The sequence below is a fragment of the Vigna umbellata genome, chromosome 11 (assembly GCF_029865625.1).
Source record: "Vigna umbellata cultivar VRB3 chromosome 11, Vumbellata_1.0, whole genome shotgun sequence".
NCBI classification, from domain to species: Eukaryota; Viridiplantae; Streptophyta; class Magnoliopsida; order Fabales; family Fabaceae; genus Vigna; species Vigna umbellata.
The window spans coordinates 31,466,550-31,480,851 of NC_142175.1; the positions used below are offsets into that span (position 1 = coordinate 31,466,550).

The following is a 14,302-nucleotide window of genomic DNA, read 5'->3' on the forward strand; positions in this document are numbered from 1 at the left end:
TATTGTCATCTGTCGAAAATTCATTGAAGCTTTGATTTCAAAGTTGCTACGAAACGGCATTCAAGAAAATATTTTTGCGTGGAAAATAGTGAAAAATGTTATTTGCTGCTATTGTTTACCTACATTGGTTGACATAAATTATGAAGACTTGTATCTCTTAACCAACACTTCAGAATTTGAATCTTGGCGATGTCATGTCAGAAGAAAAATATCTACTTCATGAGCATGTGAGATCAATATTAACTTTTATATAATTAAATTCATAGTAAATAAATAAATATTCATGTTTATATTTTATATTTACAATCAACCATTTAAAGATGATATGCTATACCTTTTAAGTGACACTTTTACAAAATATTAACATACAAGTTGTAATTTGACACTGTCAACACAAATCTTGACTAGTACGTAAAATAGGCGTTAAATAGGGAATATTTTATGGAATTTGAAGAGTCAAGACTCATCAAATTATATTATCATCGAACTTAATAATTTTATATAAATTGGAGTTCAATCAAATAACAGACTACAAAAAAAAGTCGCACTTTAAATACATTGTAATAATATAACTAGCTTATATTTGAGGTTGTTTCTATAGTTGCAGCAGAAAAACATTAAAACGAGACAACGCCGGTTGACATCTTGTTCAAGAAATGTTATAATTCCCCAACTAATAGTTTATCAATGAAATTATATGATATGCTTTATTCCCAAAGTGTAGCTTAAAAGAGAACCATACATGACCAAATATCAAACCAATAAGGGAAAACGATGCAAATGAGAAGAAGCAAAACATTTGTCAGTATGACACAAACCGTATGAACAGACGAAGCCTTTTACAAGGTCAGTTTAGTTAGGAAGCTGCCTACACATATCTTTTTATTGTATACTTAAGGGGAATAAGTCATAATTCTTCCCTACTAGTTCGCAGCTTTTCTTCAACACAATGCATAGACAACATTCCACTCCTCAGTTCATCAAAAAGAGTATAAGCCTTTTAGAATTTACAAAGAAAGGTTATCATCGAGAGTGGCAGCTACTAATAATGTACCCTCTCTTCATTGAAATGTAGGCTCTCAATACCCCTAAGAGTTGTCTCCAAATTCTTTATATTCGATGTGTTTCTGCCAGAGGATGTACGGTTGTGCTCAGAAGACGTGATTGCTGAACTTCTCTGAGCACCAGGAACAGACATTTTACGAAGTGCTCCCTGACTTGAATCCAGAGTTAGAGGACGAGAAGCCTCAGTCTCACTGCCAACAACTACATCACGGGATTCTCGGCTGCCTGAGACAGCCCCTCGCCTTGCAGATCCACTTGGCCGGAAAAAATTAGAGCTTGACAACTGATAAACCATGCACAGATATTCGTGAGTAACACGAAAACTAATTGGCATATAAACAGATAAACTAGTATAACCTCAACCTGTAAGATATATCAAATATGATTAGAATTTTGAAATAACAAGGCAATCAGAAAAAGAAAGATCAGCAACACAAACAAGAAAGGGTCTATATTGATTTAGTTTACCGAGAATCACATACACTGGATAATGACATTCTCCCCACAAAACTCTAATACAAGTCCGAAGAATCTAAGTCCAGGGAATGATATATAAAATGTCTAACATAAAGCTAAGTTTTGAATATTATATTACGTATTTATTTCGTGCTTCATCTGTAAATAAACGCAATACAGCCGATACAGTGTAATTGGGTCATGACCAAAATAAAAAAGATGCAACAAAAATGTAGCTTCGTAATTTTCTCTAGGATAAATGAAAAATAGTTTCATATTCTTTTTTCCTTCTAAAGCAAACCCATATTCCTGATAAATAACAATTCCCTTAATCAAACATGATTTGACAAGAATATAATGTATTTAAGAATTCTGAAAATTATTGCATAAAGAACCCATCATCTTTAAACTTTCTGCAAGAAATATGATGACATCACAGCACAGGTAACAGCCATGTCACAAATGAATACACGCACCATAACATCTTTAGATTGAGTTGAGTCATATGTAACTGGGCCCTTTTGTCTCGATAACACGCCATCATTAGCAAAAGGTACAGGGTTTCTCCTACGAGTAGGATCTGATGAAGACCAATTATTATGCCTACCATCCTCTCCACCTACAAAGAAGACGCCCCATAAAAATAAGCTAGAGTTACATATCAAAAAAGAAAAACAAGGTTGAGTCAAATGACAAATTAAAAGGTACAAAAAACGTCACATTATAACTGACAGATTATTGAATGGTTACCACACTGTAACAGTCTGTCTGTAAACATCTCAATCAAGGTAAATAAACGATAGATAAGAAATATGGAGCCAAAAGAAACATCATACCTAACTGTCCATCAGTATTTGCCGCTAGTGGTGGCACGCCTGAACTTGGTCCAGCAGCAGGACCCTGCAAGAGTTAATTCCATTAAATTAACCTAATCTCAACAATCAATCAGCTAATACCGTGAGATAGCATGTTATCGAGCTTACAATAGCACGGGCAGGGGCAGTGGCACTTTGAGATTGCTGATATTTCAAAATGGTCCAATCAAAGACATAATCAAACTGGAACCCTGGTGTAAGATGTAAACAACAGCCCGAAAAAAGGCATATAAAAACAGTCATTTGGTCCCTATAATATTTTTTTATCAAGGAGCACAGAACATGGTACATCGCAAAATAAAACATAAATAGAAGAACAAGGCTCAAACCTTCACGAATGAAAAGGTCACGCAGAAGTCTTTTCAAATAAGCATAATCTGGTTTGTCATCAAACCTCAGTGACCGGCAGTAATGGAAGTATGAAGCAAATTCTGAGGGATAGCCACGACAGAGAGACTAACAAAAAAGCAATCCACAGTCAGATATGATTTGGAACCAAAATATGGACATGTGATATCAAACAAAAAACCTTCTTAACTACATAACCACACCTCAATAGAAGTAGAAACTTTCTTCTCACTAATCTTCTCGTATTTCTGCTTCTTAGTACCAGCTTTCAATCCCTGCCAAGGCAGACTGCAGAACATCCAAATGAAAAAACAGTACGTGATAAAAATATAAAAAATTAAATAACAAAGGAGAGAGGCTAATGACCTTCCTCTTAAAAAGTACATAAGAACATATCCAAGTGACTCTAAATCATCCCTGCGGCTTTGCTCTATAAAAGCATGAAAATGACATTGTCAGGTCCAAATAAATTGTCTTCCACAAAGAAATAAGATAGGTTACTGATTAAGAGACATTAGAGCATACCAATTCCCAGATGAGTATTCATACTAGCATACCTAGCAGTTCCTGTCAAATTCTTGTTCTCTCTGCAAGCAATTAGAAGGAAGTTAAATCAACAGAAAATCATGCAAGTACAGAATGCAACAGAGACACAAAAATCAAGTTCTATCTAGATATTAATTTAAAAAATTTAGAGACCATGTAAATTGATAATATAGAAATAAAAAAAATAAAGACTAATAACAAATCATTGAAGAGAAATACTCATAAAACTCGAGTAAGTAACAGAAAACAAGTCATTGTTGATTAAAGAAACGCATTCACAAATTGCAAGGACACACATTGCTATTGATAGTTGGAACACAAGCATAGAAGGTTCCAGTGCAAGCCGAATTAGCTTCACAACTTTCAATGACATCAATTCAAAGCTGCTATTGTTTAACAAGAAATCTCACATAAATAGTTACCAATTTTATAATATCCCGATAAAGGATTTTCCATAACAGTAGATGCGCGTCCCTAAAAGTTGGAACCTGTTTGAAGTTGAACTGTGCAGCGATAGTGAATGAAGTCAGATAAATGTAAAGTACCTGTATGGGATATGCTGATGTGTAGAGGTGTCTCTATATTTCTTAGCAAGGCCAAAGTCAATGATATACACCTAAAATGAGGCAGATGCGAAGATGATACATCAAAAATACGACATGATAAAGAATTAAAAAGCAACAATTAACTACATACTTGATTTGCACGCCTTCCTAAACCCATAAGGAAGTTGTCTGGTTTGATGTCGCGATGTAAAAATGATTTGGAATGAACAAATTCAACTCGATTTATCTGTAAGCAGTTAAAAATGTGTAAGCAACATCACTTAAAGTGGGTCAGAATTAAAAAAGATGTCTCCACAGTAGGGAAAAACCTACCATCTGATCAGCAAGCATAAGAACAGTTTTGAGAGACAATTTCCGACTACAGAAGTTGAATAAATCCTCAAGACTAGGGCCAAGTAAATCCATCACGAGCACGTTGTACTCTCCTTCAACACCGTACCATTTCACATTTGGAATCCCATCTGCCAAATAAAAATGGCCAACCAAAAACATTTAAGCTGAGTGAGCATCACAAACAAACAACAAATAAAAATTTCACAAAGACAATTTCACCAAGAAGAGAGCCTACTTCCTCCTTGCAGAATTTTATACAGCTTCGACTCATACAACAGTTGAGGGTGCTTGGTTTTCACACTTTCCTGAATCAAAAACCAAAATAAAACAGTAAAACATCCAGTTAAACACATCCGACCCCGCACTCAATAATTTCAATCTTGCAGCAGAAAGAAACAAAAAACCTTAACTTCCAAGCACTAATTAGCGAAAATTAACCAATGAGGCCCGTGTTAGAAAACAAACTAAAAACAAACGAAAAGAGATTCGATATCCTATTACTCCAATTTCAACTCTACAATACAACGTCACTGAAATTCTCCAATTCCTAACTTCTGCAACTTCTTAAATTTCTCAGCAACCAAACAGGAGTAGCAAAAAACAAATATGTTAAACTTTTTTTTTTCAAATTAGGGTACGTCGTAGGTCCAAAAACTCACAAGCTTAATCGCAACCTCTTCATTCGTCTGAAAATTAGTTCCTGCAGCAACACAAGCAAAATAAGCAAAACAAATTAAAGGAAATAGGAAAATTCGCGCAGTAAATAAGCAAAAAACGAAAAGCAAGTGGAAGCAGAGCGCACCGAGATAGATCTCTCCGAAGGATCCGCTGCCAATTTTCCGACCGAGACGGAACTTGTTCCCAACTCGAGTTTCCATTCGGCCGAAACCCTAAGAGGTTTGGGAAACTGAAATTTGGAATTGAAAAAGCAAACGCGGAGTGTAGCTAGCTACGAGTTGAAGTAGGTCATGGGAGAAGAAGAAGAGGGTAAAATCGGGAAACAGGAAAAAACAAGGTCAAAATCGGGAAAGAGAAACGGATAAAAGAAAACGGACACAAAGAGAGTGAGAATGATCGTTGTGTGTCACACGCTTACTTACCCTCCTCAACCTACCAGCTCTTTTGTTTTCTTTGCAAGGATGAAACGACGTTGTTTTGGACGTTTAATTCCTCTTCTCATTTCGGGAATATATATTTCCACCTCTTATATTTGTCCCTATTCTAAAACAAAAAGAAAATTATCTATCTATTTAGAATTTCGAGAACATAATTTTTTTTCCTTTTCTGTTATATATTTATTTAATTTTTAAATAATTATATATGTGTGTGTATTGTGTAGATGAAAAAAAAAAGTTATACAATTACTTTATTGAAATAAAAATACTATATTTCTCGATTTTAGGAAAAAATAAATAAATAAAAAATAGATGAACATTAAATTTAGATATCCTTTTATACGATGGAGGAGGTGATGTGAAACATTAATGTTATACTATTATTTTTTAATTTAAACTACATTAAAATTAAAAATAATTCTTTAAATATTAAAATAAATATTCAATATCTTTTTAATTATGTTTTATATTAAAAAATGTCTTTTATAAAATTAAAAATTAAAGATAAGTAATAAAAGAAAGTTAAGGGGGATAAAATAAAAATATCAAAATATAAAAACTATTTTAATAAAAAGAAATTAAATAAGTAATAAGTTAATTCTCTTAAAATAAATTTCTTCAAAATACTTTTCAAACATTTATGGTAGTTGAATAAAAAGCAGTGGTTAATTTATTGGCTTATTAAAAATATAATTTATTTTACGTTTTCTTAAACAAAATTTCAAATTCTATGATGAGAATAAAAGAAGTGGTTTGAGAAAGACGATCTATTAATATTAAACCTGACTAAGTCAAATTATTCTAGAGACATTAGTCATCGTTTAAGTCAATGGACATCTGGTATTAATGTGTGGGATGATTTGCTATCTGTTCTGGAAAAGTAAATGCAAGTAAAGAAGATTGTTTTCTTCTATTGTTACAGTTGCATAATTATTAATGTGTTTGGCCTCTTACTGACATTTTTAATGTTTTCACAAAAATTCCTATCTTGCAAATCTTCCACCTCTCTTTCTTATTTTAAAGGTAAACTTTTATGTCTAAGAACATATAATAAGCCTATAAATGAGTTGGAAAATAGGAATGGTTGAAGTCAAGTATGTTGAGGATGTAAGGTTGGGGTAGGTTTCAATGAAATTTGAATGCCTGCCAGCACAAAAGCTTTCAATTCAACCACTGACTTCGTCAATTAGACCATATTAGGCCTCTCGATGACGTTTTTAATTAATGCCTGCAACTTTTATTTCTGTCAGGACTTCTTCAATGATAGAAATTTAAACCTCCCCTCACCCACCAATGAGATAAATACAGTCAATGCGAAGAATTTGAATAGTATAATGAATACACAGTGGACTTCATCCATTTTGGAAGAGAATTTGGGGATTCGATGTTCTAACCAAATAAAACTATTAAAAACCCTTAGCTCAAGAAGAGGGGGGAAAAGTACTAACAGTACAACTTAGCTGTTTCACTTCAAGGTCAATTGAATCATAACCATGTGGTAAGAGAATTGCACACTGACACTTCTACGTAAATATGTTACATACAGCAGCAACTTCCATACTTTTCGGTAGTGAATGGGACTTTAATTCACCCCGTTGAATCAAACAATATGAGCAACCCTAAAAGTACCCAAAACTGTTAAATTATGTATAGTGTCACGATGGGGCTGTAATAGTCATGGAAGATTGCTTCTTCTGCAGCCTTCCCTTCAGTTGCCTGATCTTTGCTTCCACTCTTGCGGTGAAACCAATCTTGGTTTCCTGTCTGGCTTTAGAACGCTCCCTTGTCCACATGTGTTGGTCTTCAATATCCTTTTTGTAGTACTTAATTTCTTGGATAATGTGATGATCCATGGGATAAAAACATCTTTGGTAGGAAATGTGGACAAAATAAGGAAGATTACAAGTAACAGTAACTAAAATGGTTGCTATCCAATAATTAGGCGCAGGACCAAGAGCTTCAGCCAATATTTGGTAGGCACTCTTGGAATATTCTGGAGTAAGCATTCCATACAATATTAGAAAGATGTACCAAGTGGATATGCTTCCCCATACAAACAGGTGCTGAATCCATGTAAAGTGGCTCATTGTCAACGCAATCTGACAGTTGACAGTACAGACGATGCAAGTGAACATAGTGGTTCCAACAACAGCCATGTCAGCTACCTGGCCATCACCACGAAATGCTTGGTCATAGAAGATGGTGACGACGAGAAAGAAGATGATGAGTGAAGAATAGAGACCATTGCCCATCCATCCCAATATTCTATACCAGTCAAAGAATAAATTCCTGGGTCCTTGTTGATACAGTGCAGGAAACTGGAAAGCACAACCAACCGGCTCATTGGTAAGTTCTATTATTCTACTGTCTAAGAAACACAGAAGACATTTCAAGAAAACAAACCTGTAAACAAACTTCTGATGGAACATCTTGTTCAAAAACACCGAGTGAAATAACAGGTAATGATGTCAGAACAACATTGAACAATATCATATACCAGTCATCATAAACTGATTGACCAGAGAAGCCTGTGAAAGCCTCAAAATAGAAGATGGTGAGGCCAAATGCAATATTCTTGTAGAAGAAATAACATATCTGCATGCATTAACATAACACTTTAGAAAAGAAATACAGGAACCAATTTGGAATAGTAACATACAAACTAAAACTATTATTACATGATTCTCTATCCTATGCAATGCATCGCACACAAGAAATCGAAGACAAGGCTTCAGACATGTGACATTAATGATTAAGATGATCATTAATGAATTACCATTTGTGCGATTCTCTTGTAACACCAATGTCCATGGACTACCAGAAGCCTCTCTAGAAATCGAAATTGGGCAATCGCAAAGTCACTAGCCATCACTGCCTGGAAGAAAGTTGCAGGTTTGAGTCTACAACTTGCAGAAATTTTACAAGATTCCAAACATAAACATAATGTGCATTTTGTTGTCTTGCAAGTATGAAAAAGACAACTAACGGGTGTACACGGACCAATTATAGTTTCTGACCAAACTATATTCTACGTGGGATTAATTATGCAAACATCATTTTGGAATCAAACAAAGTTGCCAGTTCAAAATATCTTCTATGAACTACAACAATAAATGTGTACATTTAAATAGTTGATAATCCCTATTTCAGCCCACATTCAGAAATCAGAACAAAAACTTGTCACAATGAACCAAGCTAGTGTTTGCGAATACTTACAATTAGCATATAATAATTAATTGATAAGAAACGTTGGTTAATAAAGATTTCCAGTGCTTGTGTTTTCTGACTGAACAGCAAAAGCAAATAGCTTGCAACTCATTGCCCACATGACATTAAACATTTTAACTTTTAAATACGATTAGGATTCAAACATAACTATATTAATATTAAAACGAATGAAAGACTAAAAAGTAGCGTAGTGCTAGATGAGTTTCACATTAAGTGTCACCTTTTTCTTCGTTTTATAGAAGAAATTAGTCTGCAAATAACTATTAGCAAAGCGAGTCTAACCTTTTTCTCAATTAATAGAAGAAATTAATCTTTAGGTAATCACTAAAATGCAAAGAGAAGTCCAGTTCTCCACTGCATTAGATAAGCACCAATCACAATACAGCTAATAGGAAGAATTGACAAGAAGCCTGGTCCATAGTCTAGCTCGAAAATAGAGCCAAAACATGCAAAAAATACACAAGAGCTTCTTTCTCTGTCTAAACCATGTTATTTTTAAAATATTAAAATAACATAAAACTATAATTTGGTTTTGTTTCTGGAACACAACATATGGCATTGCAACTTGCAATAAATATTAAAATCAAGCTATCATTCACGGTGATAGTTTAATGACATCATTGTGCTTAAAGAACCAGTCCTGTAAGCCACTGACCTGCATACCTTCCACCCCACTGATTCCAACACCAATATCTGCTTCTTGAATCATCCCAACATCATTTGCGCCATCACCTATTGCTAAAGTAGTCTTTCTAGTACCTTGTTTCACTAACCTTGTTACCTGACGCCAAAAGACGAAAGTGGAAATCATAAAACAATTAACAAGATTATTTTTCACAGTTGATACATCAACAAAGATTAGAAAACGCTACCAACTGCATGACTACTGTGCACAACCGTACTCATGGATCCATCTGAACTTAACTTGGATCTAATTTTTCCTATCAAGCTCAGGAGGATCCATGTGTAGTCATGCACAAATTTAACCCCAATAAGCACCTGCATAAATGTGGCAAAAAAAATCGCAACTGAAAGCAAAAATTCCTACCAGTGCCTTTTGCTTGGGAGACACACGACAACAGATGACAGATGCACAATCAACTGCCAATGCCAAAAATTGGTGCTTCATATCATCTTCTAAAGTATATGTCAGAGTTTTCCCATCAATAATTAATGCAAATGCAGCATGAGGATCCTTCTCCAGTTTTATCATTTGGGAAGCATTGGTGAGTTGGTTCGAAATGTTATCCTTGATGGCCTGGGGTGTTAAACAAAAGAACTAGGCCTAACATCAGATGAAACTCAAGTCCATAAAGTAAACTCCTTTACCCTTTCTCAATGACAAAAGGTACCTGTTTGACATCAGTGGTTACAGAATCTGTGACCGGAGTAGTTATACAGATCTGCTTCATGCCCTGTCGAAGCAAACTGCAAGCAAATCTGTACCACAGAAACAAAACAGTTTCATAATGCATTTTGCAAAGGCATTATTGAACAAGTTAAACCTTAATTATTAGAACAGGAATTAATTTCACAAGGTCAAATGATTTGTGGTAGACAGACCCAATGTTGATTGCAGTTTCCATCTTATCACCTGTCAACACCCAGATCTTAAGACCAGCTTGAGCAAGATTATCAATACATTGGGGAACCTGCAGAGAACAAAAAAATTAATTTGGTTGAATATTTGTAGAAGAGAAGAAATATCAACTGTACAGAATGACAGGGCCCACCCCTTTCTGCAGTTTGTCTTCCACAGCAGTAGCCCCAACAAGAATCAACTCTTTTTCCATCATATCTGATACTCGCTCAAGCATTGAATCTCTTTCAGCTCCAACAGATGCTTTGGCTTTCTGAAATTCATTATTCCAAGCCGAGTATTCTTGTTCCTCAAGCTTTCTATAAGCCAGGGCTAGTGTTCTCAAACCAGCTTCTCCGTAATCATTTAGATGCTTGGTAGTAGCCTCTAAATACTTTTTTCCATTCTTTGACATGCGATCAAATATGATACTGCATAAGCAAGCAATAAAATAATGGATGTCAAAGTTAAAGAGAGATGCTGAAGATATCTAAAAGCATTCATGTGGATGTGACGTGCACTTTAGTGACTTCTTTCTTTTGGAAGCAGGAAATTGCGGTGATTATTCTAATGCATGGTGCATTTTAGTGGTGATAAACAAGATTAAAATTCACAGGCTTGAATGTGATTTCGATTTCCTTAATTCTAGTGTAAATTTTGAGATATAGGTCCTATTGGTCATTAACAACGACAAGTAATGAAACTACAGGCACAAGGCAAGAGTAACAGATTCTGCAAGCTAACCTGTCAGCCCCTTTGCACATAAGAAAGACACTGCCCTCCTCATCACGCACGATCACTGACATACGTTTTCTTTTACTAGTAAAATCCAGCAGATTCAAAAGTTTGTACTCTCTGTGGAATTCACCCAAAAGTACATAAGTAGGGGGCAAATCGTTTGAACGAATTTAAAAGCAAAAGCAAATTTTGGAACTTCTCTGATTCAGGCTGACCTGGAGGGGGTAGTAGAAGAACATAAGATTTTTTGTGAGTACTGACCTTTCAACCACTTGTCTAGAAGCAGAAAACTTTTCACGAACAAAAATACTTGATTGAGTCCTTCTGCAAAACTCAAAGCCAAATTCTCTTGCTGCTACAAGAAAAGCCCCTTCATCGGGTGACTCGGCTTCATATGTATAAACACCAGTCTCCTCATTCAGCTCGGGAATGGCGGTGTGGCAAACTGCTAGGATTCGGAAGAACATCAAAAGGTCGTCAGCATTGGGCTCTTTCAACCAATTACAATTCATGAGACGGTCATCTTCAAAACCAAATCCCTTTATGGCATGCTTTTGATCCTCGTCTCCTTTGGAAGTGACAACAGCCTCCAGTCCAATTTCTTCATCTTTTTTAACATCATCCCATGAAACTCGCACTTTAGCCTTAGGCAGGGGAAAATTGGAGAGATCTGAATCAGGTTCCTCAATATCAGAAGCCATCTGCTTTGCTGCAGCAAGTTCAACATCACTGGGGCGCACACCATATGCAGTACCAGCAATGGAGCACTTCAAAAAGTCCATCTGATTGCAGGTCAAAGTTCCAGTTTTATCTGACAAGATAGTATCTACCTGACCCAATTCTTCATTCAAATTTGATGTCCGTGCATCAGCTGGAGTTCCAGTATCGTCATCATACATTTGAATGTCTTGGTTGATGAAGGTAGCCTGTAAAACCTTTACAACCTCGATGGAAACATAAAGTGAAATGGGTATCAAATATCCATAAAGAATGAGCGCAGTAATCAAATGACTCATTCCAGCTACTCCAACTTTCTTGGGATCATACTGGTATTCTATATTGTCCGGCCGTAAATACCACCAACTTGGGGTTTGGTACTTAGTCTTGATGACAAATCCTATGGAACTAATAACAGATATCAAAATAAGGACAGTGAAGAGGGTGTATATAATATAATCCATCTTCTTTTCTATTGTGCTTCGTTTGGAAGGAGATTTTGTAGAATTTTGCATGACTTTGCTGTCATGACCAGTGAAAATGGCCACCCCATAGATGTACTCAGTGTTCCTGAGCTTAGAATCTCGGAGAAGAATTTGATTAGGATCAAGAGGATAAATCTGGCGCTCATACTCTAAGTTTCCAACAAATGTATAAAGATTCGGGTTTGGGTCTTCACAACGTATTGTTCCAGTGAAATCTTTAAAAACTTCGTCATTGTCTAGATTCAAGGTAGACTCCAAAGATCGTTTCACCTTCAAGTTTGTCTCACCATCTAAATTCATAGTCTCCACATAGCATATCCCATCCTCATAACTCGATGACAACAGAAGCAAATCAGCTGGAAAAAATTGATCCTTTTGCACTTTTACTACATCCCCAACCATAATGGTCTGCCACGACCTGGGACCAAAACTACCATCGCTTTTATGACGATTAACCTTTCGGCGATTAACTTTGACATCCTGAACGAACCTACGAGAATCTTCCAATGCTTCCTTTGCCATACTGAGCCCTACAACAAATGCCAAAGGAGCAATCATGCTGAGTGGGCTGAAAGGTGAAATTGGAGAGGCCGAGAGACACGCAGCCAAAAGGAAGTATATATTAGCAACCCTACGGAATTGTTCAAAGAGTGCCTTGGGGACAAACGTAAGAACATTGTACTTAGTCGTGGATATATCATTCCTGCAGTAATATAGAGGCTTCCTTTCATGAAGAAGAGGCTGATTGCAGTACACAGTACGCGAGAACCCGGGACCTTGAAGTGGATGAGGTGCATCCTCAATAGTAGAAGGCTTAAGGCAACCAAATGTGTAAAGATTGCTCCTCCGGAGCCTCGCCCTTATCCTCCCCCGTGTCATTTAACCAGAATTCAGCTCAATGCAGAGTTATATTTAACTTAACACATTCCCAGCAACAAGGAAACCCAAATCTCTTGAACCATCAACCTGCCCCTTGTCCTCAATTTGTTCTCTTAAAACCTAACAAATCATACACAACCCAGAATCATTCACCAATATCACATAAACACTGATCATTGCCTGCATACCACTAAATCCACAACAAATTATAAATCAAAAGTGCAAGAACTCAATCCCAAGAACAAGAAACCGAATACACGCAAACAATAAAATGTGAAACCAAAAAAAGTACAAACATTCCAATATAAATTCAAATTCAAACCCACGAGATTCTCCGATGTCATATATATATATATATATATATATATATATATATATATATATATATATATATATATATATATATATATATATATATATATATATATATATATATTTATTTCAAATAAAAAAATCTAAAAATTAAGACAAGAATAATATCAATAAAAAAAAACACAGAGAAACACGAGATCCTGTAACACACTCGTTCCTTTCCCCGGGTCTGCGAAATCCAAGAATTCAAATCGATGAGCTAAAGAACGTCATGTCAGCGTCTGAGACAACAAAATGCGTTCAAAAAAGCTGAAAGAAAAACCAACGTGGTTCACGTTGTACTTTATTCTATCTTCTGTTTCCAAATTTTCCTAACGACAAGAATGATCCAGCTAGAGGCGTAACCAATTAACAATGCCAGCTAATTGAAGATTCAGTGCAACCAAATCCACCAAATTGAATACAAAAAAGAATTTTCAGTTTCTCGCAGTTAAAACAAAAAGAAATAAAAAATGACACGCACCGAACGGGAGGGGCCCGTTCATGCTGTGCAACGAACGTAACAATGCAGTAAATTGCGAAAGGAAAGGGAAGAGGAAGCAGAGTCACGCTACGCGTGTTGTTCGTTGCAGATCGTGGAAGGAGACAAAATGAAGAAAGAGAAAGAATAGTGAATGAAATCGAAAGATAGAAGAAAAACAAAGTTTAGAGAGAGAAAGAAAGAAAGAGAAAGAGAAAATCTCACATCACACACACTCTTTTTCTTTCCCTCCTCTGATGCCAGCAATTTTCGCTCCCTCGACACATTTATATTTTTTCCCCTTTTTTTGGGTTTGCCTTACAAATAGAATGGGAAAGGTTTAATACGTATTTTGGTGCCTCTTTTCGTAGGGTCTGTTCAAATTGGTCCTACTTTTTTTCAAAAGTTCACTAAGATCCCACTTTTCGCGAAAACGATGCACGTTAGTCCTTTTTTAGGTTTAATACGTATTTTGGTCCCTCTTTTCGTAGGGTCTGTTCACATTGGTCCTACTTTTTTTCAAAAGTTTCCTATTTTGAT

The 14,302-nt window shown here is 35.7% G+C and overlaps 2 protein-coding genes across 6 annotated transcripts; both read right to left on the reverse strand.

The window, feature by feature from the left end:
• Positions 1 to 753: 753 nt before the first annotated feature.
• Positions 754 to 5,262, reverse strand: LOC124823779 (casein kinase 1-like protein 2). Of its 2 annotated transcripts, XM_047296079.2 has the most exons (14): positions 4,992 to 5,260; positions 4,849 to 4,889; positions 4,425 to 4,494; positions 4,169 to 4,317; positions 3,987 to 4,082; positions 3,836 to 3,906; positions 3,270 to 3,331; positions 3,111 to 3,174; positions 2,948 to 3,032; positions 2,726 to 2,852; positions 2,505 to 2,587; positions 2,358 to 2,421; positions 1,998 to 2,140; positions 754 to 1,348 (listed from the first exon to the last, which is right to left on the reverse strand). In XM_047296079.2, the coding sequence occupies exons 1-14, from the start codon at positions 5,065 to 5,067 to the stop codon at positions 1,043 to 1,045; spliced, it is 1,437 nt and encodes a 478-aa protein (XP_047152035.1). In that variant the 5' UTR covers positions 5,068 to 5,260; the 3' UTR covers positions 754 to 1,042. The 2 variants fall into 2 exon arrangements, with proteins under 2 accessions (XP_047152035.1, XP_087957765.1); XM_088101639.1 differs by having other exon boundaries at positions 2,948 to 3,174; positions 4,992 to 5,262.
• A 1,345-nt stretch (positions 5,263 to 6,607) lies between these two features.
• LOC124823778 (putative phospholipid-transporting ATPase 4) lies at positions 6,608 to 14,039 on the reverse strand. Of its 4 annotated transcripts, none has more exons than XM_047296077.2 (11): positions 13,988 to 14,039; positions 11,111 to 13,050; positions 10,856 to 10,966; positions 10,266 to 10,542; positions 10,096 to 10,184; positions 9,885 to 9,972; positions 9,581 to 9,811; positions 9,188 to 9,313; positions 8,081 to 8,179; positions 7,708 to 7,899; positions 6,608 to 7,622 (listed from the first exon to the last, which is right to left on the reverse strand). In XM_047296077.2, the coding sequence occupies exons 2-11, from the start codon at positions 12,928 to 12,930 to the stop codon at positions 6,960 to 6,962; spliced, it is 3,696 nt and encodes a 1,231-aa protein (XP_047152033.1). In that variant the 5' UTR covers positions 12,931 to 13,050; positions 13,988 to 14,039; the 3' UTR covers positions 6,608 to 6,959. The 4 variants fall into 4 exon arrangements, with proteins under 4 accessions (XP_047152033.1, XP_047152034.1, XP_047152031.1 ...); XM_047296078.2 differs by having other exon boundaries at positions 9,581 to 9,790; positions 13,766 to 14,018; XM_047296075.2 differs by having other exon boundaries at positions 13,766 to 14,018.
• Positions 14,040 to 14,302: the final 263 nt, after the last annotated feature.

Bases quoted from the DNA above. Each gene is read 5' to 3' on its own strand.
- LOC124823779 (XM_088101639.1), bottom strand. From the start codon at position 5,067: ATGGAAACTCGAGTTGGGAACAAGTTCCGTCTCGGTCGGAAAATTGGC. The intron at 4,083-4,168 runs GTAGGTTTTTCC...AACTGCTTACAG, and splicing joins TTATGCTTGCTGATCAGATG to ATAAATCGAGTTGAATTTGT. The intron at 3,907-3,986 runs GTATGTAGTTAA...GCCTCATTTTAG, and splicing joins TAGGAAGGCGTGCAAATCAA to GTGTATATCATTGACTTTGG.
- LOC124823778 (XM_047296077.2), bottom strand. From the start codon at position 12,930: ATGACACGGGGGAGGATAAGGGCGAGGCTCCGGAGGAGCAATCTTTAC. The intron at 10,185-10,265 runs GTGGGCCCTGTC...TGTTCTCTGCAG, and splicing joins AAGACAAACTGCAGAAAGGG to GTTCCCCAATGTATTGATAA. The intron at 8,180-9,187 runs GTCAGTGGCTTA...ACTTTCTTCCAG, and splicing joins GTGGGGTGGAAGGTATGCAG to GCAGTGATGGCTAGTGACTT.